The sequence below is a fragment of the Sceloporus undulatus genome, chromosome 1, assembly GCF_019175285.1.
Source record: "Sceloporus undulatus isolate JIND9_A2432 ecotype Alabama chromosome 1, SceUnd_v1.1, whole genome shotgun sequence".
Taxonomy (NCBI): domain Eukaryota; kingdom Metazoa; phylum Chordata; class Lepidosauria; order Squamata; family Phrynosomatidae; genus Sceloporus; species Sceloporus undulatus.
The window spans coordinates 42,668,614-42,693,756 of NC_056522.1; the positions used below are offsets into that span (position 1 = coordinate 42,668,614).

General features: G+C 41.5%; 1 protein-coding gene across 6 annotated transcripts in view; it reads right to left on the minus strand.

Annotated features, from left to right (window-relative positions):
• Positions 1-24,537, minus strand: part of AIDA (axin interactor, dorsalization associated) — a 35,313-nt gene extending 10,776 nt beyond the window's left edge. For 2 of the 6 annotated variants that reach the window (XM_042469641.1, XM_042469617.1), the window contains exons 1-7: positions 24,300-24,537; positions 18,093-18,162; positions 7,560-7,613; positions 4,950-5,004; positions 1,899-1,962; positions 1,554-1,660; positions 8-67 (exon numbers count right to left, since the gene is read on the minus strand). In XM_042469641.1, coding sequence (XP_042325575.1) covers positions 8-67; positions 1,554-1,660; positions 1,899-1,962; positions 4,950-5,004; positions 7,560-7,613; positions 18,093-18,162; positions 24,300-24,409 — 520 coding nt within the window. In that variant the 5' untranslated portion in view covers positions 24,410-24,537. Of the gene's footprint in view, positions 1-7; positions 68-1,553; positions 1,661-1,898; positions 1,963-4,949; positions 5,005-7,559; positions 7,614-18,082; positions 18,163-24,299 lie in introns of all 6 variants that reach the window. The other 4 variants (XM_042469649.1, XM_042469625.1, XM_042469657.1 and 1 more) reach the window with 4 other exon arrangements.
• Positions 24,538-25,143: the final 606 nt, after the last annotated feature.

Genomic DNA, 25,143 nt, shown 5'->3' on the forward strand with positions numbered 1-25,143 from the left:
ATCATACCTTCATTGGCTCCTTGGTTAGATGAATGATGTAGCACATGGTTACACGATGGAGCCATGCATGTAGAAGACAAGACCATGTATAGTTAGGCAGCACAATAATGCAATATGGATGCAAACAAGCAGATTGTACAGATGAAGCAAGTACAATGAAAGTTACAAATACAATAAAGCAGTTGATTGACATTCTATCCCATGTCTTCAAAATCTAGCATTTATAAACTAACTCTTTCATGTAAAAACCCTTTTTAAATGTGTTTCAATACTATATCTACTACATATAATTTTTGTCATGACACACAAAAAGGCGGAAATAGAACCTTTTGAGACTGTAAAATGGTGACTATAGGACCCATTTCTGACAGGAAACAACTATCATATGGTAAAATGAGGAGCTAACAAATGTATACCAAATTAATTGTAAGAAATCACCACTGATAAGCAACACACAATGATTACATGTTTACAATGGATGCAATAACTTCAGTACTGGGGAAAAAAACTTTTCATTTTCCTAAGTCTTTAAATGTAAACCATGATGGCTCTATGACATTCTTATGTTAATCTGTTTGGTTTTGAATCACACTAATTTTAATCTGCAGAGTTTTTATATTTCTATTGTGTTCATAATATCTTTAATTTTATAATAATAATAATAATAAACTGTTTATTTATATACCACTTTTCCTCGAGATCAAAGCAGTTCACATCAGGTAAAACTATGACAAACGTCATAATACAGTATAAAAACAATTAAAACATTCAATTATAATCATAAATATTCAATAAAATTATCTAAAATAAGAAATCAAATGGTCAAAATTATAGGCTATCAAGTATCTTAATCTAATCAGGGAATATTTCTCTAAAAAGAGTCGGGAGGGTATGCTTGCTGGAAGCCTTTTTAAAGGCTTCCAATGTACCACTAGAACGGATCTCTTCCCGGAGAGCGTTCCAAAGAGTAGGCATTGCAAGGAGTATTTATTGCAAGGGCATTGTATACATTGCTATAATAAATACTAAATACTGGTAGCCTGTAGACTTGCTAGGATTTGGAGCCTCTGTAAAAATGAATGAACTATTTCGGTCCAAAACACACTGCAGAAATAATCCTGGCTTTAGCTGCCCTGGCTCAGTGCTAGGGAATCCTGGGAATTGTAGTTTATTGTGGTACCAGAGCTTCTGGCAGAGAAGGCTAAATGTCTCACAAAACTACTGTTCCCAGAATTCTCTAGCATTGAGCCAGGGCAGTAAAAGTAGTCTCAAACCGGATGTGTGTTTTGGACCACAGTTCCTGCAGAAGTGTGTCTGGCTGAAGGATGTGGACAGAATCCACAGAGAGACAAGAACTACCATGTGTGCAGGAGATTCCTGCCATTTCTGATTACTACAATATACTGTAGTTAAAAACATTTAATGTGCATGCAACCAGTACAAAAAATCTTTTCATGGTTATTGAGGTTCATCTGCATGTCTCTGTAACAAGTCCTCTCTCCTATATCTCCACCCTCCATTAGGTAAACATTTGATGAAACTTGTCCCCCTACCTGGAACTCGGGCAGAAAATGTATCTGGAGATCCTGCTCCAGCCCCACCCTCCTCTTCATCTTCTTCAAATTCCAAGTCCTCCTCCTCCCCCGGTGCCAAGATCTTCCTTTAAAACACACAAACACCATACAACTTAGGGCCAATAAGACAGTCATCTTAATCATCTAATGCATCTAAGCCCAATTCCAAAAAATGCTTGCATGGAAGTATAGTTTGAGGATAGTTATTAAGACTGAAGCCAGAAAATTAGGACTGCTCTCAAATCATTCTGTATTCCTGTATTTCTTGCATGGATAATTAAACTCTTCTGCTTATATACTACTGATTTTAAAAAATTTCCTTACCTTGGTGGAACAGGCTGAACATCAAAGGGGAATTCTTTATTATAGGTAAAAATATTCTTTAAGACTGTAAGAGAAGACAAGCATCAGCAAATGTGGAAGTAAAATGAAAAGGCAGAGGTTCTTGTTTTGCACTCTTATAGCAGACATCTGAAAGACAGAATAACTCATTTGAAGTCTCAAAAGAAGGTTTTGTTTCTGTTTGTTATTGTTTGTATTTTTTTCCAATTGTCTTTTTATATCTGCATGTTGGTATGTTTTTTTTATTAATTACATTAATGAAGAGTACTTTTTTTTCCATAAAAGGACAGAACTGAGTCACCATAATGCTCTTTTCAATTTAAAACTATCTCATTAAAAATTCAGATTAAGGCTTTTTAATTCTACACATAGGGAAAAATTAAATGCAAAAATTACTGAAGGGGAGGTGAAGTAAGTAACCAGGCAGTTAAAATATAACCCAATTTCATAACTAACTGGTTTTTCATCAATCTTTCATAATGAATTTTCTGATTTCCTGACATATAGACTAACTAAACTGATTAATGAAGTTTTGGAGGATTGAAACATTCTAGACTCTTGGGTCCAAAACACACTGCAAAAATAATCCAGTTTGAGATCTGGATTAAATGCCATACAGGTTAAATGCCTGTACTGCAGCCATTCACTCAAAACCACAAGGTTGCGAGTTCAAGACCAGCAAAAGGCCCCAAGCTCGACTCAGGCTTGCATTCTTCCGAGGTCGCTAAAATGAGTACCCAGACTGTTGGGGGCAAATTAGCTTACTTGCTAATTAGCTTACTTGCTGTTCACCGCTATGATCTTTGGAATAGCGGTATATAAATAAAACAAATTATTAATTAATTATTATTAATTGCCTTGGCTCAGTGCTAGTGAATTCCAGGAACTGTAGTTTTTGTGAGACATTTAGCCTTCTCTGTCAGAGAGCTCTGGTGCGACAATAAACTACATTTCTCAGGATTCCCTCGCACTGAGCCAGACTGAAACTTAAACTGGATTTTGATCTAAATCAATGTCAAAATGAAATACATTCTTTTTCCTTTTCCAGTTAAATTAGCAGGCTTGGCTGGCCGGGGGGGGGGGGGGGGGGATAAAATATTGACAATTCAAACAATTGATGGCATTTGCTTTAACTACCACTAGATATCAAACAGTAACCCTTCTAAAAACGTTGATGGCACTTCCACCATTTGATCACAATGTCACATAGTACAGTAAGGTGCTGTACAGACCGGCTCTTTGCGCCGGCCTGCACGCATACTAGGGTTGCCATGGGGCATCCTTTGTAAATGCCCCGCAACCCTAGTATGTTGTAATGGCGGCGCCCATTCTACATGGGCGCTGCCATTACGATGTCACAGCTGCACTGCCTCTAAATGGGGCAGTGCGGGCGTGATGTCTTGGCGCCGCTGAAGGGCGCCTGTGGCACCCTTCAGCAGCACCAGAAGGAGCTCCGAAAAGGAGCTCCTTCCTTTGTTTGTGTCGCTGGCGCAGTCAACATATTTTTATTGACAGAAATCAGTGAAAATTAAGGGAAAAACTACATGAGACTCTTATCTAGGATAAAGTGGAAATATCAGAGCAAACCCATAAAGCCCTAATATAAGAAAAGATAAGTAAAGCTGCAGAACTACACAAAGCCCTAATGTGAGAAAAGATATGTAAAGTTGCAGAACTTGGTTATAAAATGGAAATAACCTTTTGTTAAAAAGTTAAAAAATATCTTGTGGTTTTAATAAAACCATACATTCATACACGGAGCATTTACACTTTTAATTTTATTACTAATACACATACATGTCAGGTAAAGCACTTTTGTTTTGGTGCTTTACTCCAGAGGAATCCCACACCCACCTCACATAGTGGAAATCCTAGGTACAACTTCCTGAGAGTAAGTCACACTGAACACAGACAGAAGTAAACATGTACAGGACTGTACTGTTACTCTCAAAAGAGGAATAAGCAGAATTTACAGGAATAATTAATTATCAGCAGCAGATCCCAGTATGACTCACATTCCAAATGATCAGAACAACCAACAACATAGTAAGTGTCCATTGTCACCCATCAAGTTCGCCAAGCAGGACATACCAAGTTCAGATCAAGGTGTTCCAAACTCTTGACAATAAGGATGTTTTTTCTGAATTAAAGGTGAAGGCATGGTGAAATATTACAGTCTCTAAATCAGAAAGGGAATGTGTGACTGTCCAGATGTTGTTAAAGTGGAGTGCTTATAATTTCTCACTACTAGCTATGCTGACTAGGGCTGATAAGAGCAGCCTGTCAGCAACATCTGGAGAGCTTCTCGTTTCTCACATGCAATTTAAAGCAATTCTTGTGAAAATGAAACCCACACTTGATATTTCTGCATTAATCACCAAGATTGGCTCAACTAGAAACAGAGCAGGCATCTTCCTCCAGGCTCTGATAAATAATCCATTTTTATACTGAGTACAACTGAATGATTCAGACACATTCAGGGAAGGGACACCACAGGATTACTTGTCCTCACACAAGCAGAAGCTCACTGTTAATGGAAGGAAGCAGACCACAAAAACAGACAAGTGTAGGAGACAGTCTCTGCAGTGTGTGTGTGTGTGTGTGTGGACCATTTGGGTCCACAACTTCCTTTGATTAATTCATGTCTCTTATACTAACAGATCTCTCACAGCAGTCACAGTTTGGGAAACACTGAGAAAATTGTTTCACAGCCTAACAGAACAGAATGGCTTGGAACACTATTTTCAGGTAGAACGCTGTCCAACTGTTAGATGATGACCAGAGAAAAATGCTGAACACCATTATAGCAATCAGGAGCCCAAGTAAACAGATGCAAAAGTCTAAGATCCTAGATATGAAAATAATCCCATACTTACACTTGGCACTGTAAATTACTCTGTGTGGTGTACAAAAATGCACATTAAGAGAAGCTGGGCAACTTACCCACAAGAACATCCCAATGTTGCATTCCACCCCACACTAATACAGTACTTGTTTAAAAGAATCCCTTGTAAGTAAAAGGAAGTTACTTACTTGGCTCTAGTTTCTTCAGATCTTCTAGCTTAAATTCTTCCTGGGACTGCGTAGACTAAAAGTAAAGTAGTGTTACATATCTGTATCTAATCGTCACTACTATGGTCAATTACACAGATAAAACCAATGCTGTTTTCTTCTATCTGCTGTTTCTGATAGGTTCTGTATTTTGAAGAAACACAGTTAGTTCTTTGGTTTCCTTTTAAGTGCATTGTTTATCTACAGGGAAAAGGCTACTAAAACACAAAATCCTAATGATGTTAATGACGACTGCTTTCCCCAGAAATATGGAAAAGCTGCCAAGTTCTTTTAATTGCAACTTAAATATATCCAAGACAAAAACAATTTCTCCAATTTGAAAAGGTACTTTAATGCATTAGAAAAAGAGAAAATACAGTGGATTCTTGTTATCCACTTCAGTTTGGTTCCAGACCCCCCCCCCCCATGGATAACAAAATCCGTGGCTGTTCAAGTCTCATTAAACACAATGGCACAGTAAAATGGTATCCCTTATATAAAACAGAAAAAAAATTAAAGTTTGCTATTTGGAATTTATACTTTTAAAAAATATTTTCAAACCATGGACATTTGAATCCGTGGATAAAAAACCATGGATAAGGAGGGCCTACTGTAATTTATAACGGGTAAGTCAACCTTTGCCGATAGATGTATTAACATCTGATCATTTCTCATGATTTACTTATCTATCCATTTCCCAAAACATATACACACAATGGTCCCATTAAACAAAGAGGAAAGCAGTTTATTGGCTAGGAAGGCAAGATGCAGAAAAAGCTTTATAGGGTTAAAATCAGGCTAAAAACATTCAAGATTACAGCTGTTTTTAGTTCACTAGAACAAGCTAGAAGAACAAATCATGCATTGTTAAAAAGGGCTTGTGTAGTCTGAGTCCAGGCTAGAGATTAATGTTAATGATAAGTTGAAAATCAAAGCGAAGATAGGTGGAGTCTTAGGCTAAACAAGGAAGAAGTAGCCCAGATCAGAGAGTGCACACCAATATATAGGAACAGAAAGAAATACAAGTTAAAGCTAGGAAATTAACAATTCTCTAACAATTTTTACTACAGTTCATTAATTAAATATCCTCTTATATAAATATCCAATTAGTATTTTTAACAATCCAGTTTTAAGCAGTCAATGAATTCTACTTAAAACATACAGGCCAAATCCCAATACTTCCAGAGCCAAGGGTTGTATATAGCTTGAGGAAAGCTGTACTATGGTAATTTCTACCATAAGAAAAGTTCTACATCAGAGAAGTATTTTCCAAATCACTAAGTTTGATAATATATCAATATAAAATTATGTTTGTAATTGTTAGGCGGTATATGACAAACTGCTTCTATCCACCACCATTACATATCAAGCTCCGCTGCCATTTTGTGACTGGAGAAACTCAGTAATATCCAGCCTTCTCAGGTGGGACCTGGGGTAGAGCCTTTGCTTTAAGGTATTTTCAGGGTTTTTTTTTGGGGGGGGGGGCGGTTGTTTCAGTCTGAGCCTAGCTAAACATTGCACTCATCATATACAGTATGAGAAAGACCAAAGATTCTCCTCCAACAGTCAAGGAAAGCTAGAGATATATGTTCCAATATCACACTGAGAAAACACATACTGCAGGCCAGAGGGCCTTTATCTCAACTTTTCATTTCAACAAGCAGGAAAAATTAGTGAAATGAGATAGCTAGAGTTGCAAGCATTCTCGCCAACTAAAGATAAAAGTCCACCATCTTCTTAGGATGACATAAGTGCAAACAACTCCTGCTTTTCTCAACTGTTGGCAAGAAACCTTCTCAAGACTGAGAAATTACAGCCTGGCTCCCACAATCCCTTGCAGTAAGGAAAGGATGCTGCTACACTCTTTTTCATACCCCACTCCTCTCCCAGCCTAATTGAGCATTCCAAAAGTACATTGTCCACTTTGAATGCAGATGATTCTATGTTTAGCCACCATCCTTAAGCACAGTAGACAATATTAGACCTAAAAATCCTATAGCAGTATATGTTAGCTTCATCTCTAAAATCCCAGCACTAGCCCATGGAGTACAACTGATCTCACCACTGCGTTCTTCATTGTGAAATTATGATTACATTAGCATGGCATTGGGAAACCAGCTAAACATCTCTCAAGTCTATAGAAGAAAGTGAAATGGTGACAAAAAGACATAAAAACACCCAGTTTTCATACTAATTCTGGGCCATCTCCTGAACAAACCTTTACTAAACAGCAATCTTTTATTGTATATACATGTCACAAGAGTAGTTTTCTATGAATCCCATGGGTTTTATCTAGTAAGATCTGGATGTTATTTGACAGTAATTTTCAAGAAGGATGTAATGCCATTCTTCCACTGAGAACGGAAGACTAGTATAAAGCCATCACTACCTTCTATACTGATTCCTTTTTTAGACTTGCAAATTACCTATTGCTTGCTTGGTTCCCTCTGTTCTTTCTGATGCCTTTGTTTCATGCCCTGACAACTGAACCAACTATTGTACAATATCTGTATATAGCAGCTTTTCATAAATGGAGCCCTTTTGTAATATGACATTTACAAAAATACAATTGTGAAAACTAAACAACTGTACCTGCAATGCTGCACTCCTGAGTTCCAAGCATGTTGCAATCTTTGCTAAGGTTTTCTGCAAAAAAAGGACAGCAAAATTGATTTATTTGATGTTCTTCCATTAGAATAATGTCTTTAAACATTAACAGTGCTATGTACTGGACTGCAATCAGTAATCTAGTTTTGTGTAAGAGATAGCACTGTACCAGTTAAAACTATAGCGGCAATAGTAAACAAGAAGATCTGCTTATGATTGTAAGAGTGACTTGCTACATTACAGTTTTTTTACATTTGGCCATATACTTGCATCTAATCACATGGGCGGGTTATAGACCGCCCATTTGGGGCAGTCTGCACCCGCCCCTTTCCCCGCTGGATCGGGGCCTCAGTGTGCAGAGAGGCAGCCGCTGAGGCCCCAATCCGCCGCTTTTCAGGCTGCGGGGAAGCAGCAAAACGCCGCTTCCCTGCAGCCTGAAAAGGGGTGTCCCTGGGGCTTCAAGCCCCAAGGACACCCCGCGGCGGCGGGGAGAAGAAAAAGGGGCCGCTTGGCCCCTTTCTCTTTTAGTCCGCTGGGCGCAGCCATCTGAAGGCTGCACCCAGCGGACTAAACCAGGAAGGAGCTCTGAAACGGAGCTCCTTCCTGCTCCGTGTTCAGGGCGCACTAAGCGCCCTGGCGCGGAGCAAGGGCGTCACGTCCGCGCCGCCCCGTCTAGAGGCGGCGCGGCCGTGACGTCCTCACAGCGGCGGCCATATGGAAGGGCTGCCGTCGTTTAGTGTGTGATGAGCACGCACTAGGGTTAGGGCGATGCGGAAGCACTGCCCTTTTGTAACCCTAGTGCGTGCTTGTCACGCACTAAACTGCCGGTTTGTAACCGGCCATAGATTTCGTCACAAGAGTTTAGCTGTGCAACACCAGTAGTCTGGAAGAATGATATCATATACAAGGTGACCCATGATATTCTTGCAGACAGGTTAATAAAATGGGGGCTGGATCATACTATTGTTGATCAGATTTTTTTTACTAATTTACTGACTGAATCCAAAGAGTGCTAACTAACTGTTCCTCTTCATCCTGGAGATAAGTGACTAGTGAGGTGCTCCAAGATTCTGTCCTATGCAGTATCTTTATAAATAACTTGGATGACAGAACTGAGGGCATGCTTATCCAGTTTGCAGATAACAACAAATTATGAGGGTTAGCTAACACCCCAAAGGGAAGAATCAGGATTCAAAATGACCTTAACAGTTTGAAGAGTTGTTAACTAATAATAAAATATAAAATAAAATAATAAAATAAAATAAAAATAATGAACTAACAAAGTAAATTTCATCAGGGATAAATGTCAGGTACCACATTTAGGCAGGAAAAATAAAATGCACAACTACTGGATAGTTTCCTGTATTGGCATTTGAAAAGATCAAGGGGTCTTAGCAGACTTCAAGCTAAGCATAATTCATAGGATGATGTAGAAGGCAAAAACAAAAACAAAACAAAGCAATCCTAGGCTACATCAACAGGAGCACAGCGTCCAGACTGTGGGAGACATCAGTACTACTTTGTTCTTCTTTAATCAGACTTCATCTACAACGCTGTGTCCAGTTCTGGGTACCAGAGTGCAAGAAGGATATACGCAGGTTGGAACATGTATAGAGAAGATTGACTAAAATGGTAAAAGATCTAGAAACCATGCCATATGAGGAGAGACTTAGGGAGCTAGCCATGTTTAGCCTGGAGAAGAGACAGTTAAGAGGTGATATGATAGCCCTGTTTAAACATTTGAGGGGATGTAATACTGAAGATGGAGCAAACTTGTTTTCTGCTGCTCCAGAGACTAGGACAGTAGAACACACTCCCTCAGAGTCTGGTGGAGTCTCCTTCTTTGGAGATTTTTAAACAGAGGCTGTTGGGAGTAGTTAGAATGTGTATTCCTGCAAGGCAGGAGGCTGGACTGGATGGACCTTGAGATCTCTTCCAACTCTATGATTTTTTTGTGAAGGGATGCTGTGTAGAAGAAGAAGCAAGTTTGTCTTCCGCTGCTCCAGAGACTACAACATAAACCAGTAGATTGAAAGGCAAAAAAGAAGTACCATCTAAACATCAGGAAGAACTTCTTTAAAGTAAGAAGTTTCCTTTATTGAAGGTTTTTAAACAAAGACTGAATAGTCTTCGTTTGGGAATGCTTTAGATCTGTATTCCTGCAAGGCAGGGGATTAGGTTAGATAGCCCTTGCAGACCGGTCTGATTCTTTAATTCTATACCAGACTTACCAACAACAGAGAGAAACAAGTATGAAATTATTATGTATTAAAATCATAATATGAGAAGCTTTCCTTCTATGAAAGGATATATAAAAGGATAAAGAAATTCTGTCCTTTCTCCTCCACCTATGTTCCTTTGTATCCCCTGCTACACTGCCCCAGAGGTAAGTGAGATATCAGCCTGCTTTCCTTTCCTGGCTTAAGAGCTATGCTTAGAGCCATATTTCTCCTGAAAGTAGAACATTACAACAGCTGGGACTTGCCAGCTGCTCTTTGTTGGGAAGCAGAAAGCTTTGAAATAATTTCTGAAGGCCTTTGAGAGTTGAAGAATGATAATATACTCAGAAGAGATTTGCCTGAGAGAGATTTGGAGTTGCACGAAATAGATTTTAAAAAAAGTTAGAAGACATCTATTGAATGATGGCAAGATACCAGCAAGCATTATTCATAACTGTTTCTCAGGAACCACACCCAATACAAATATTTTAAAAAAGAAACAATACAGTACACTTCAGTTAGACACAGCTAGCATTTTTTTCCAAGTTATTATTATCCCCAGCAAATTGCTTCATTTTTCAGCAATTAAAATACTTAACACTTCAGAAAAGTACTATAGTTTGTAAAGTGCTCTGACTGCCAGTGAAGATCCTCATCTCCAACAGATGTAAAAACAGGATCTTAAAACACAGCATGACCGCTACTGAATACATTAACCATCAGCTATGCTGTGCCTGAGTAATGATTGTGTTAACAGAAATGCATTACAGACATTTACATTACAGTTGTAAAGGAGTTTATTGTCCAACTGGAACTTTGCAATTAAAAAACTGATTTGTTAGTTGAGAGCTGTAAGTATAATTCAGTATACCCCTAGCTTCCCACAAAACAAGATTTTAATGACTTCATACAGCCAAGTGTAACAGAAAAATCAAGAACCAAAATCCCTTTTACAAGAGCCAAGGATTTAAGAGGTCACAACCACAGAATGGGAAAGTAGGTGTAATCAGCCAGAAGGAATGAGCCAACAAAAGAGATTCAGCTAGTACAAGAAAAACAAGGTTGTCACTGCTTGAACACCAGAATGTGATCTATATTTTTGTACACTCAAACGAGAAGGAAATATGGCTGAAAGATTTTCAGCCTAATTCCAAACCCAAGTCCATTATGTTTGGCAATCCCTTGTAACCTATGCAATTCTCTGTGGAATTATACTTCAATAAATTTCTTCTCTAGTTCTATCTGCTACTTATAGGACTGCCTGTTGCCTGTTCTTTTTCAGATCTGAATGACTTCTTTCACCATGTTTCCCCTCCTGAACATCTGAAACATATACATCCAGGAGGCAGTGGCAAAGTAAGACCCCAATTTCTACTCTTTAGATTTCCCTTGCATTAAAAAAAATCATACAAAGCAAAACTAAAAGGCTATGCTTTCATAGAATTGCAGAGTTAAAACAGAGCCCAAGGGCTATCTTGTCTACCTGCTGCCAGGCAGGAACACACTTTGGTCTCTTGATGTTTAAAGCAAGAACCATTAAATGCTACGAATTTGCAAGACAGAGGAGTTCACGGAGGCAGAAACTAGATTTAAAGTGAAAACAACCCACTTTTACGGGTTGTTTTTCACATGATGTTCAGGGTTAACCCGAACAGAAAGTAGAAAAAAACAGCAAATGCAGGGTTGTTTATTAAACGATGTTTGGGTGAAAGAGAAATAATGTGAAAATAACCCAAACGTAAAGTTGCCAAAACCCGCTTCTTTATACTTTCAGGTACTTCTGACGGCGACTCTGTTGATGCCCTGACCAACATCTGGGACACGGATCTCTCCAGGGCTATACACAGTATCGCTCCCAAGCGTCCTCTCAGGCCTGCTTCCAAAAAGAAGCCCTGGTATACGGAAGACCTCCGGTCAAGGAAGCGGGTACTGCGACGGCTAGAGCATGCCTGGCAGAAACACCAGCGCTTACCCGACAAGGCTCTCCTAGACCTTCTTTTGAAGGACTACGGAGAGGCGATTGATGCAGCAAAGAACTCGTTCTTTGGTGCACGTATCGCATCCGCGGAGTCGCGTCCAGCAGTTGTTCAGGGTGGTCAGGGAACTAACTCAGCTCCCTCCTGCCCCGAACCAGATCGTTGAACCTACTAAGGCCTGCTGTGACCAATTTAACAACTTCTTCGCGGATAAAACCTCTTGGATAAGCGAAGGTCTTGAAGCCAGTATTAGAGCAGAACCAAGAGTAGAGGCATCCAGAGCTTCTGTGGGCTCCATTGTACTGGATCAGTTTGAGTCTGTCAGTACCGAGGATGTGGACAAGATCCTTGGAAGTGTTAGGAAGACAACTTGCTCTCTCGATCCCTGTCCCTCATGGCTAGCGGCACAGGGGGGACCGGCAGTAACTTCACTGTTACGCCGGATTATCAATACATCCTTGAGGGAAGGGCAATTTCCAACTAATTTGAAATTGCCCATTGTAAAACCTTTGTTAAAAAAAGCCCTCCCTCGACCCCCTGTTGCATAACAATTATCGGCCAGTCTCGCTATTGCCATTTTTGGAGGTGATCGAGCAGGCGGTTGCAATCCAGCTTCAATCGATCTTGGATGAAACGGATTATCTAGACCCATTTCAAACCGGCTTTTGGGCGGGTTACGGGGTTGAGACTGCCATGGTCGCCTTGGTCGATGATCTCCGTCTGGGCATGGACAGGGGTAGCGTGTCCCTGTTAGTGCTCTTAGACATCTCAGCGGCTTTTGATACCATAGACCATGGTATCCTTCTAGAGCGCCTGGCAGAGGTGGGTATCGGGGGGCACTGCGCTCCAGTGGTTCCGATCCTACCTCTCCGGGAGGTTCCAGATGGTGCAGCTGGGAGACGTGTGCTCCGATAGGAGGGCCCTAACATCTGGGGCCCCTCAAGGAGCCATTCTGTCTCCCATGCTTTTTAACATTTACATGAAACCGCTGGGAGAGATCATCCGGAGACATGGGGCGCGGGGTTATCAGTACGCTGATGACACCCAAATAGTCTTCTCTATGTCTCCGACTGATGCAGTGACCAGGGATGGCATCTCTCCTCTCGTGGCCTGTCTGGAGTTGATAATGGGCTGGATGAGGGAAAACAGACTCAGCCTGAATCCAGAGAAAACGGAAGTACTCGTGATAGGTTCCCCCGGTCCAGGGATGGCTGTGGTTCCACCTGTCCTGAATGGGATCACGCTTCCCGTGAAGGACTCGGTACACAATCTGGGGGTGCTCCTTGACTCGTCGCTCCACCTTACATCTCAAGTGGATGCGACAGTCAGGAGCACCTGTTATCAGCTTCGGCTGATACGCCAGCTGCGTCCCTACCTGGCCCGGAGGGACCTTGAAACGGTGGTACATGCTCTGGTAACCTCTAGACTGGATTTCTGCAACGCGCTCTACGTGGGGCAACCCTTGTACCATACTCAGAAGCTGCAATTAGTGCAGAATATGGCAGCCCGACTGGTCACTGGTACATCCAGGGCCAGTCATATAACACCAGTGCTTAAAGATCTTCACTGGCTGCCTATTCGCTTCCGGGCGCAGTACAAGGTGTTGGTTATTACCTATAAAGCCCTAAGTGGCTTGGGCCCAGGGTATCTGGAGGACTGCCTCTCTCCATATAATCCGCCCCGCACACTCAGATCATCTGGGCAGCAACTTCTGAGAGTTCCAAAGGCTAGATTAGCTTCCACCTCTAGGAGGGCCTTCACCATCTCGGCCCCCAACCTCTGGAACTCGCTGCCCCTTGAGCTCCGCTTAGCCACCTCCCTAGCCCAACTTAAGAAGGGGCTGAAAACCTACTTCTTCGAGCAGGCCTACCCCTGACTATTTCGCCCCAGAATGCTCTCCCCTCCCCACCCCCGTCCGTCAGCATTGTCAAGCTGGCACGAATTTTATTGTTTTTATTGTACTGTACTGTTTTTAAATTATGTTTGTATTATTATATTGTTGTATGCCTTTTGTTGTACACCGCCCTGATTCTAAGAAGGGCGGTATATAAATAAATTTTATTATTATTATTTATTAAAAAGGAGTGGGTTTTGGCGACTTTCTGTTCAGGTTAATGTCGCATTATTTCTCCTTTACACAAACACGTCTGAAAAGCAACCTGCTTTTGCAGGGTTTTTTTCCCACTTTTAAATCCCATTTCTGCACAAGATTTAAGCAATTTGCCTCCATGTGATAAAGTCCAGAGAAAGAAGGAACATATACATATAAGAACAGTACAAATCCTTGGATTAGAGTAGTCACTTACAGCTATTGTAACAGTGAGGGAATGCATCTGGGATTAACATATGTTCCTAACAGGATTATCTATCCTCAGCCCTTTGGGAAGAGGGGTTATACATCTAAACAAAAATTGTCACAGTGTATTGCAGCCCTACAGTGAACAGGGTGGAGACTGTATTTTATGGTCTTCCTAGGACATACTTTGGCAAGGCAAGGAATATTGTTCCCGTCCCTCATCAATTTACTTTTTATGATCTGCATAAGAATACAGTGCACAGTGAGGAAATCCAACAGAGGCTCAGAGAAGACTATTTCCCTTCATACAAAAAGGATGTGGCCCCCTCATCTGCTAATTCCACCTTCCATCAGCCTTTCCACCCCATGCTTTTCTAATAGTCAGAAAATCCTTGAAACAATTCAGGAGCAAAGCTGCATTAAAAGGAAGAACAGAACTACATTCCATGAGCAAAACTCCATTTCTAGTAGTCAAGCTCCAAGATAATCCAAGGGTCCCAGCAGCTGGTGAGGCACTCTCCCTCCATTCCAACTGCCACTGCTGTGGACTCTGAGGGAGAGAAGAGTGTAAAACACTCCAGCAGAGAGAGATATTGGGTCCGGGGGGGGGGGGGGAGGGGGAGGAAGAAGCTGCTGGTTCTACTGGTATTTGGACCTCTGCCTTCCAAATCGATTCCTCTCTCTTCAGGACTGAGACCCTGACTCAGAAGGCACTGTGTTTGCCATCACTCACAGCTGCTTTGCCTGCTAGGGCTATAAAACCAGGACCTGACAGGGCTCTGCTGCAAAACAGCCCAGCAGAGAGTATGAGAGGGCCACAGTGACCATCTGGGGCAGGGGGAGGATGAAACTGCTAGTTTTACTGCTGCTTGGACCTCTGCCTTCCAAGTACCTTATAAGAAGAAGGGCCCTCCCTCCAGTCCATCTGGAGCCATCTGGCCATGGAGGGAGAGATGCAGGCCCAGCTCCATTGGGTCTGGCGTGAGCTAAGAAGCTGAGCCCTCCCTCCAGTCCATCTGTCTTGGTCCAGGCCTGAGAGAGAGAGAAAAACTGCTGGACCTGATCTCCTTCCCCACCACATTCCCTTCTCCTTTTGTGTCGATTAGATCTGGAAGTCATTTCTTATGCACCAACCAAGCTTACAAAACGTTTCAGACTCCAAAACTCAGTGGACAACTGTGCCTGCACATCTATTTAGTGGTGACATTATTCTCACAGCCACACTAGCCTATACAGCCACCAACTTACCGGTGGTTGAATTCATTTATCAACCTAGGTATGTTGTACCACATTAGGCCTTCTGATCTATCTTTGGCCCTTACTTTGCCATAAAATATGCCTAAGGTTGCCTAGAGATAAAATGGAGTTTGATACATTTTTAGGAGGCGACATGCTTATCAACTCACTTCCTGAGCCATATAAGAAAAAAAGAATGTAGCACATCTTTAAACAAAAGTGCCAAAAGTTAGTATCGCAAACATGTTTGTAGATAAAACATAGAAGTTACGAGAAAAACTAGATAATCCATTTACTGAAGGGTTGTTTAGTATATGATTTCAATATAAGAAATTATTAGTCTCACCTCACATCACACCTCTTTGCCCATTGTTAGAGCATCAACTCTTCAAACAAAGATAAATACAACCAATAGAAGGGGTGGAAAGAGAAATGGATCTATAGAATAAAAGATACATTTGTAATGGGGAAGCCCATTCAATTAGATCAACTGAAAAACCAACCCAACGGACAAGATTCAAATTATATTATGTAATTCAAAAGGCTAAATTTGGTATATTGAAAGGTTTAAGATTAGTATGGCAGTCAGGTTTGGGAATAAAAACAGAAGAAAAACATTGGAATTCAAATTGGAAAACCTCAGTTTATACATCAGTATGGGTACAAATAGAAGTAAATATACTGGGAAATATATACAGATGGTACTATTATCCCTTTAAATTACGTTGGATCAATAATGGATTACACAGGTAGTCTGCACTGGCCAAATAAAGTGGCTTCTAACTGCTTTAAAGGTAAAAAGAACACCTTGCATTAAACTATGACACTTTCTTGCCAAATGTTATAAACTTCAAAAATGGTACTTCAAGAGGCACCTCACAGAATAGAATAGAATCATAGAGCTGGAAGAGACCACAAGGGCCATGTTACAGAGCCAGCGTTGCATAGCTGCTTAAGCATTGGACTACGACTCTTGAATCTGGGGTTCAAATCCCTGCTCTGTCATGAAAACCTATGGGTTGACTTTGGGCAAATCACACACTTTCAGATTCAGAAACCCCTGTGATAGTGACTTGAAAGCATACAACAAGAAAAACACATTAAAGCAGTGCTACTCAAAGTGGTGAACTGTGGCCTACTGCCAGTTTCTGAACCACTCACTGCTAGTCTGCAGCAAGTTTGCAGGAAAGAAAGAAAAAGTTGTAGACAAGAGGCACAAATACACGGCCAATCTCTGATACTCTGGAGAAAAACCTAGTGTTCTGCCGTATCACACAACAAAAGAAGCACTGAATTAAAGTACAATCCCCATATCTATGGGATCCATATCTATGGGATCGGTAACCACAGTTTCACTTAGCCACATCCAGGAGAAAAAATGGTTTCTCTAGGAATCTGGAGGTCCTTCAGCATGACTCTATGGTCAATTTCTTACAAATATAGCATTCACCATTATCCAGATCTTGCTATGCATGTTTTTTGGGGAATGTACCCCCTGCAGATTCAGGGATCAGACTGTACCTAAGTATCTGTGAATAATATCATACTGCCCTTATACCAGGGGTAGTCAAAATGTGGCCCTGGGGCTCTATGCAGGCCATCATGGATCTTTTTGGGGTCTTCAACACCTCTACATTGCCCAGACTGCCCCTTTTCTAGCCAAAAAGAGGACAAATTGCTAGTTCTGGAAGCATTTAGGATAAGACATTTACCTTTTAGACAGAAGGAAAGAATTTCCTGCACTGTTTAGCATCAAAGAATACCTGTTTACAAGAAACAGAAGTAGATTTGGCTCTTTTGGGGCTTTCTACTTTTTGGCAGTCCATGCCCCTTCAGGGTTCTGGAGGCATAAAAGTGACCCTGGGCCTACAACACACGCTTGCAAAAATCCATGGTGCAAACACATCTGGAGTACAATACACAGTTCTGATCAGAGCTATTTATAAAGGATTTTAGAGAGCTGAAAAGAGTGCAGAAAAATGCAATAAAAATGATCAAGAGATTTGGAGCAACTGACCTACAAGTAAATCTTACAGTGTCTGCTTTTTTAAAGATCAGAACAGAGATAAGAGGAGACCAGACAGAGATGTACAAAGTTATTCATGGTGTGGAGAAGCTTTCCCCCCTTTCTCATAGTAACAGAATGTGAATCATCCACTCAAACCCAATGGCGGGAAATTCAGGACAGATAAAATGAGGGACCCCTTCACACAACACACAGTTAAATTGCAGCATTCACTGTCACACGATGTGATGTTTGTCAACCTGGATGATTCTAAAAGAGGTTTGGATAGGGATAGGTTCATCAATGGCCATTCATATAAATCCCTACTGGTCAGGATGGCTGCATATCACCTCCAGTATGCCCCTGTATATCAGTTATTAGGGAATACAAAATGGGAGGTGTAGCAGCACTCCTACTGGTGGAGTATGAATGTTGGACTAGAAAAACTTTGGGTATGATCAAACATGGCTCTTGATATGACCTTATGTATGTTTTGATTACAAATACATGTTATGAAGATGAAATTGTGTTTTTTGTTTTCCTTTTAAAATAAATTAAACTGATTTCTTGCCAGAATTTCTATCCAAACTTAACTCCTAGAATTAACTTTGTCTCTTTTCAATTTTTCAAACCAACAATATTACAGTATTTCATTTCACCACAGATTAACCATCCAGAAAAAAGATTCCATTCCATAAGTAACTCCTCCCAATTAGTACAAGAAAAGAGTCAAATACTGTTTGCAAAAGGTATTTCACCTCCAAATGAACACACACCATTATGTACCTTTTGGTCTTCAGTGAATTCTGAGTTGTTAGGCTGAGACTGAGCTTCTTTCTGTAAATGCCTTGCTAATCTGAGTGAAGAAAAAGAAACAAATGACCAATTGAGTGTTATACCGAGTTAAGAATCAGAAGATGTACAATTTTAAGATACGGTAGCTATCTCTGTTTTGTAAGCCAATAGGGTTTTTCCGATAGAAAACATCTTATATTAGTAGTAATAGCAAAAATAAAAACATTATACTTACATCCCACTTCTTTCCCAAACGAGGACCCAAGACAATTTAAACAATTAAAACAGATACAGTGGTACCCCGGGATACGAATGCGCCGCCTTACGAAATTTCCGGGTTACGAAAAAAATCCATTGAAAAAAACTGTTCCGGGTTACGAAGGTTATTTCGGGTTACGAAAAAAATTTTGGTGCTTTTCGGCGCTTTTTCGCACGAAATCGCGGCTTTCGCTATTAGCGCCTATGGCTTTTTCAGCTTACGAAGATTTTCGGGTTACGAACGCGGCGGCGGAACGAATTAAATTCGTAACCCGGGGTACCACTGTATAGGCAAAAGTATACAAAATGTTATCAATATTTAAACAATCTAGATAATTAAAAGCCATTTCAAACATATCCATTAAAAAAGCAAGAAATATAAAAAGTACAGCACACTATCAAAAGTATGTTCTTTCTAGATAGTCAGTTCCCAAATGAATGCTGGAATTTTTAAAAAACACCACATCTTTACCTATCAACAGAAAAATAATGAAGAGGGAACCAGTCTCTTTCCTATGGAGTTCTCAAGCTAAGGAGGAACTACATGACTGAGGCCTTGTATACATGAGCAGCCGGAGTATTCTGGCCCCTGAACTGCCTTGACATCTCCCCATTACCTGGCACTTCTGTAGTGATGCCAGGGACTGTTCACATATATGTCCTGCTGTGTTGTTGATTATCTATATGCATAGAGAAGGGTTGTACTGATTGACTCCAACAACACATAATTCAGAGGTATTTTGGTATGGTTATTGAGGCAACATAATTTGAACTAAATCCACAATAACACAAAAGAAGGGGCGTTTATTGGGCAGCCCACACCCACTGAACAGATTTGAAGGACTGCAAGGAATATTAAACAAAGGGAAGTTCATTTAAATGACAATGGACTGAATCACTTGACTCATACATACAACATGCTGGAAGCAGCTATATGATGGCCAAAACACTTCCTAAGGAGAGGCAATAAAACAAAGCCATTAAGTAACACACTGGGAGTATCACTCACACGGTTACACCTAATAGGTAACACACCTAATAGGTAATGCACAGATAGCAAGCATAGGAATTAGAACTAGAATACATATACCCACAGCCTCCAAGTGCCTCCTCCCAACAGCTGCCAGACACCCCTACCCTGCACTGCCGAAAATACTGCCACCTAGACCTGGGGAGATTCACAGCTGACAGTTGAGGATGTACTGGGGTAGAGGAACAGGTTCTATATACTGCTAAACTCATAAATTCTGTGCTTACTATATTTATTTATTTATTTATTTATTTATCACCATACATTTTCATGGCACTTTACAGGCATCATCAAAACAGCATATAACATGCCAATGGCATACAAACTAAAAGACATAAAATATAAACTATACAAAATTAAGCAAGTTATGCAATTAAAAATATAAACTGCAATAACAACCAATACATCTAATCAAATATAAAATTATAAAGCAATATTAAAATACAGTTCCAAATGCTTTAGAAAATAGGAAAGTCTTTATTGTATTTTCTGGCGTATAAGACTACTTTTTAACCCAGGAAAATCTTCTCAAAAGTCGGGGGTCGTCTTATACGCCGGGTGTCATCTTAAAGGGCGGGTGCTGAAACTTCCGAGCTGAACTGGTGAATCTGCAGTCGCCGCATATGGTGGGGGGGAGCTCAAAAATGGCCACAGCCGCATCCCCACCATATGCGGTGACTTAACACGGTCCCGATGATGAAGGGCGGAGCAAGCTGTGGGCGTCCAGGGTATAGAAAAAAGAGCTGTGTTTATGCTACTGCTCTGATAGTCTTGGAGACAGGGAGGGCTGGGCAGGCAGAGAGAGCTGACCAATCCAAGCAGGCTTTGTATACAACAAGTTTTCTTGCTAAGTACCTGCATGTCATAAGCATTTGACTTAAAATTACCATATTGAAATCAAATCTGAATTTCTGTAAATTTTTATTTGGTGTGTGTTGGAAGAGGGGTAGTCTTATACGGCGAGTATATCCCAAACTCTATATTTTAACTGGAAAAGTTGGGGGTTGTCTTATACACCCAGTAGTCTTATACGCTGTAAAATACGGATAATTCGAATTTAAAATTAGCAAGAGAAGAGACAGTCTGCAGATGTTCAGGGAGGCAGTGCCATGAGTATGGTGCAGCAAGTGGAAAAGGGTGAAGCGCAGTCAAGGAAGAAGAAGCCCTTGCCCCGAGCTCCTGGACCGCAAATCTCAAACAGGATGGTGAAAAGAAATAAGGACTGACAGATAAGGGGGAGCTAGGTTGTGTAAAGCTTTAAACATTAAAAGAAGAAGCTTGTACCAAATCCTAAAAGGAATGGGTAAGCAGTGAAGAGATGCCAGAAGTGGGATGACATAATCAAAGCAACTATGATAAGATCCTTGCAACAGACTGGATTCACAATACCAGTTGCCTGCTTTGGAGAGGTGAAGAAAACTTGGGTCAGGGAGTGTATCATTTGCCCTTGTTCTTATAGAAAGGCTACTGGTACAGTCAAAATAATTACCCAGATTCACTCTTCTTGCATTTCCAAACCAGAAACAGGTGCTATATAGCACTAACAGGCCCAATTCAGTATTCATCGTTTAAGAACATTTGTGCTTTGTTCTTAAAAATGTACAGTTTGAAGAAATGTTAAAAGTCAAGGGAGAGGGGGAAAGATATCCCCTCCCCCAATTATTTAGGTGAGGAAATGGAATATGTTCTATTTATTCTCTTCAATTCTAAAGTTAGGCCCTATCCAGACCGGCACTTTGCGCTGGCCTGGATGCGTGCTAGGGTTGTCTCGGGGCATCATTTACAAACACCCCGCAATCCTAACATGTAGCTGTGACGGCATACTGGCGGTGCCCTGTATACACGGGCGTCGCCATTATGATGTCACAGCCGTGCAGCAGCCAAATGCACCGCATCAGGCCACTTGTGGTGGCCTAACAGCGGTGCTGGAAGGAGCTCCGAAATGAAGCTCCTTCCCAGAGGGCACCTCATTCCCATGGCAACTAGATTGCCACAGGAACGGCACCAGGGAGAAAGGGGCCGAGTGGCCCCTTTCTCCTCTGGCTGTGGCTCCTGGGGTGCCCTGGGAAGCCCCAAGGACACCCCTTTTCGGGACCAGGGAGAAGTGGCATTTTGCCGCTTCTCCCTGGTCCCGAAAAGCGCCGGATTGGGGCCTTTGGGCTGCTGCTGTGGCTGCCCTGGCCCCAATACATGGTGCAAAGGGGCGGCTGCAGACCGCCCCAAAGGGGCAGTCTGTATCCCGCCTTACTTAGCTACTTTGAGGTTGATTCGTCTCCTGAATTACCTAGAAGTAAGCCTCATTGAACCAAGTAAGACTTAATTTTAGGATTTGTTCCAGAAGAAGATAACAAATATAATTTAAAGTGTACTGTCTGTTATACTGACATTTAATTAAATATCTAAATTTATTCAAATAATTATAGGATCTTGCAACACCTTTCCATTTCACCAAATGTATATGAAGAAGTAGGCTCAAGTCTACGAAAGTTCATGCTACCAACTTCTATCTTTCAGTTAGTCTCAAAGGTGCTGCAAGATCCCTTGGCAACTGATTTTTCAGATTAACTCAGCTATGTCTTTGAATTCAAATAATCATATTTATTCAGTCTAAGAAATAGAGCAGTATGTTACAGAAGGTTTCAATTTACAGTACATATCTTTGTTCTGACCACTTCAGAGAACAGGTAAGGAGAAAAAAATTAAGTTTCAAATGGAAACCATCAACATTGCAGTAACACTTTTTATGATTTGGGTTTAAAAACAGATACTGTGTTCAGCATTATCAAAAACAAAAACAAAGAAAATACAAAATTGGCCATGGGATGATTATATATGTGACAGTAGAGAACCTTAGTCAGCCTATGGCCTGAATAGGCTCCAAGAAACTGCATTAGGGGCTCTATATAACTGTAATGTCATGGTCAAGAAAATCCTGTTAAATGTTTGCCTGTTAGAAATTACTTAAAGGCACAAAACAACAACCAATTACATTATGTACAGTACTTGGTTTATCTCCTCATTCTAAAATTTGGGAATGTTTTGAGAGACAAGGCAAGACTAAAACCCTGTTCCAGAACCACTCACCACTTATCACAGTTGTCCAGCAATGTCTGAAACTAGTAAATATGGAACAGTATATTTAAGACAGAAAACTACTAAAGATACCCAGGTCCCACTGAGTCTATATTATAGTTAACACAGAAACGTTCTGTCATTAAAAGGTTAAATGACTGTTACTTTAAAGTTCATTGATGTTAGGTGTTATATTGCCATATCTGTTTTCCACAGTGGTAGAATTCAAAGAGATCTTGTAGCACCTTTGAGACTTAGGTCCAAAACACACTGCATAAACAATCCAGTTTGAGACCGCTTTAACTGCCCTGGCTCTGTATTCTTTGCACAGCCGATGAAGCATGACATTATCATAAATGCCCTCTATCTTCTGCACTAATACTTTACAGATAAGTTATACCAGGGACTGGCAACCTCGTATCTGTCAGATGTTTTAGAGACTACAGCTTCAACTGGCGAAGCTTCCTGTGCTTGCCTACCCCTGATTTATATCTAACAAATGATCACTGACTACAGCCACTATTCAGACAGTGCCTATCATCACAGTGTTTTAACTGTGGACATTTATGGAACTAGGTGTCCCCAATGGTGCCTGTGGGAAAGATGAGGCCTTTCCAGCAATATACAACTGGCTTGCCAGTAGACACAAACCTTATTTTTATAGGCCTTGCAATGCAAAATAAATGTCTGAGCTTACAGAGAGAGAAGCTGCACAGAATACAAATTTACAACACTGTTCACTGTACTCGACTCATGTCTAAGTCTAGAAATTTAAGTTAAAAAATTGACCCCAAAAACCGTGATTTGACTTATCCATGGGTCAATGTAAATACTGTGCTTTAAATCATGTATCTATATGAAATCATCCTCTGGTGAAAGGCAAGAGTTTAATCTGCCCTGGAAGCATTGATCCCACTCTATTTTCTCAAACCTCTAGCCTTTAATATAGGACAAATAGTTATGTCTGCTGGAATTTTGTAAGTTCTTTGGCACTGTTTTCCTTTGCTTCGTCCTTTACATCCTTCATTACATGCCCCTAAGTTTTACCCCCGACTTATCCACGGGTCACATGAAAATCCATAATTCTAGTCCCAAAATCTGCCCTCGACTTATACAACTATAGTCGAGTATATAAGGTAGATGGGATATAGACCAATATTCCTTTATTTACAATACCCTTGATACACCAAGGCAAATCTGAACTTGCAATGCTTTGCAGTACAGTACAGTATGTCATGAAATGGGGGTGAAACTTTCACTGGATATAGCACAGTGCGGCATAGTGGTTTCGAGTCTTGGACTATAACTGGAGAGCAGGGTTCGAATCCTGACTCAGTTGTGGAAACCCAAAGGCAAGTCACACTCTCTCAGCCTCCTCTGAAGAAGGGTGTGTTTTTTTCTAGAGCACCTGTTGCACCAAGGATTTCTTTCTAAGCCATTTAGCCCCTCTTAACCAACCCTTCCATGAAAACCCCCATTATCTTGGGGATTGCCCTAAGTTGGAAATGACTTGAAAGGTACACAACAGACACACACACAGCACAAGGCTGCCAAACCTGCACATACTTAGAGGCCAGATGTCATCACCCCAAAAGGAGGACAAGGCGCCACAAAATGGAGGACACTGAAGGGGAAAAAAGGAGGACTCGGTTTGGAACCGTTTTAACTCTTTGTCTGGCTCTTTGCTATGGAATTCTGGGAGTTGGAGTTTGTTGTGGGGCCCCACAACAAACTCCAACTCCCAGAATTCCATAGCCTTGCGCCAGACAAGTTAAAGCGGTGCCAAACCGGGATATGTCTCCAGTCTGGATGCAGCCATGGACCCCACCCTTCCTCACATCTGATACTCGTCGATGGCCTCCACCAGCTGCCCCCAGGAATCGAAGTCGGTCCCTTTCCTGAAGCTGGCGCCCCAGCGCTGGAGGAGGCTCCGGGCCGCTTCCGACATGGTCCCTCCGGCACCGCTAGGGCGCCATCTTCACCCGGCGAGGAGGGCAGCCGACGCCTCTCCCCAGCCCAGCCACAGCCCCCGCCGCAACCAAGCCTGGTCGCCACAGCCACCGCCTCTCGGGTAGCTCCGCCCCTCAGCATCGGGTTTGGCTGCGCCACGACCGCCTCCCTTTCCCTCTCCCGCAATGGACACCGCCCCCTTGCTCTTGAAGCGTTGACGGTATTCCACCTTAACTGCTCCGGCTGCCCCCCCGTTGCATTTTGGGATTTGGAGTTCAAGGAGGGGCTGCTAGAACCCTCAGTCAGAGAGCTCTGAGGCTTCACTGAACTACAAGCCTCAGGATGCAATAGGAGGCAGCCAGAGCAGTAAAAGTGGAATAGCAGCACTCTAAGGGATAAGGTCCTAAGACTCTAGTGTCACTAGTGCGACAATCTTTTCCACATTACCGCACTACACTCTTATAGAGATGCTATTACACTTTGGCTGCTCTGGCTGCCCACTGTTGCATTCTGGGATTTGGAGTTCAAGGAGGGGCTTTTAGAACCTTCAGTCAGAGAGCTCTTAGGCTTCACTGAACTACAAACCTCAGGATGCAACAGGAGCAATAAAAGTGGGATAGCAGCACTATCAGAGTCTATTGTCTCTAGTGTGACAATCTTTCCACATTACCGCACTACACTCTTATAGTGCTGCTATTCTACTTTAACTGCTCCGGCTGCCTCCTGTTGCAT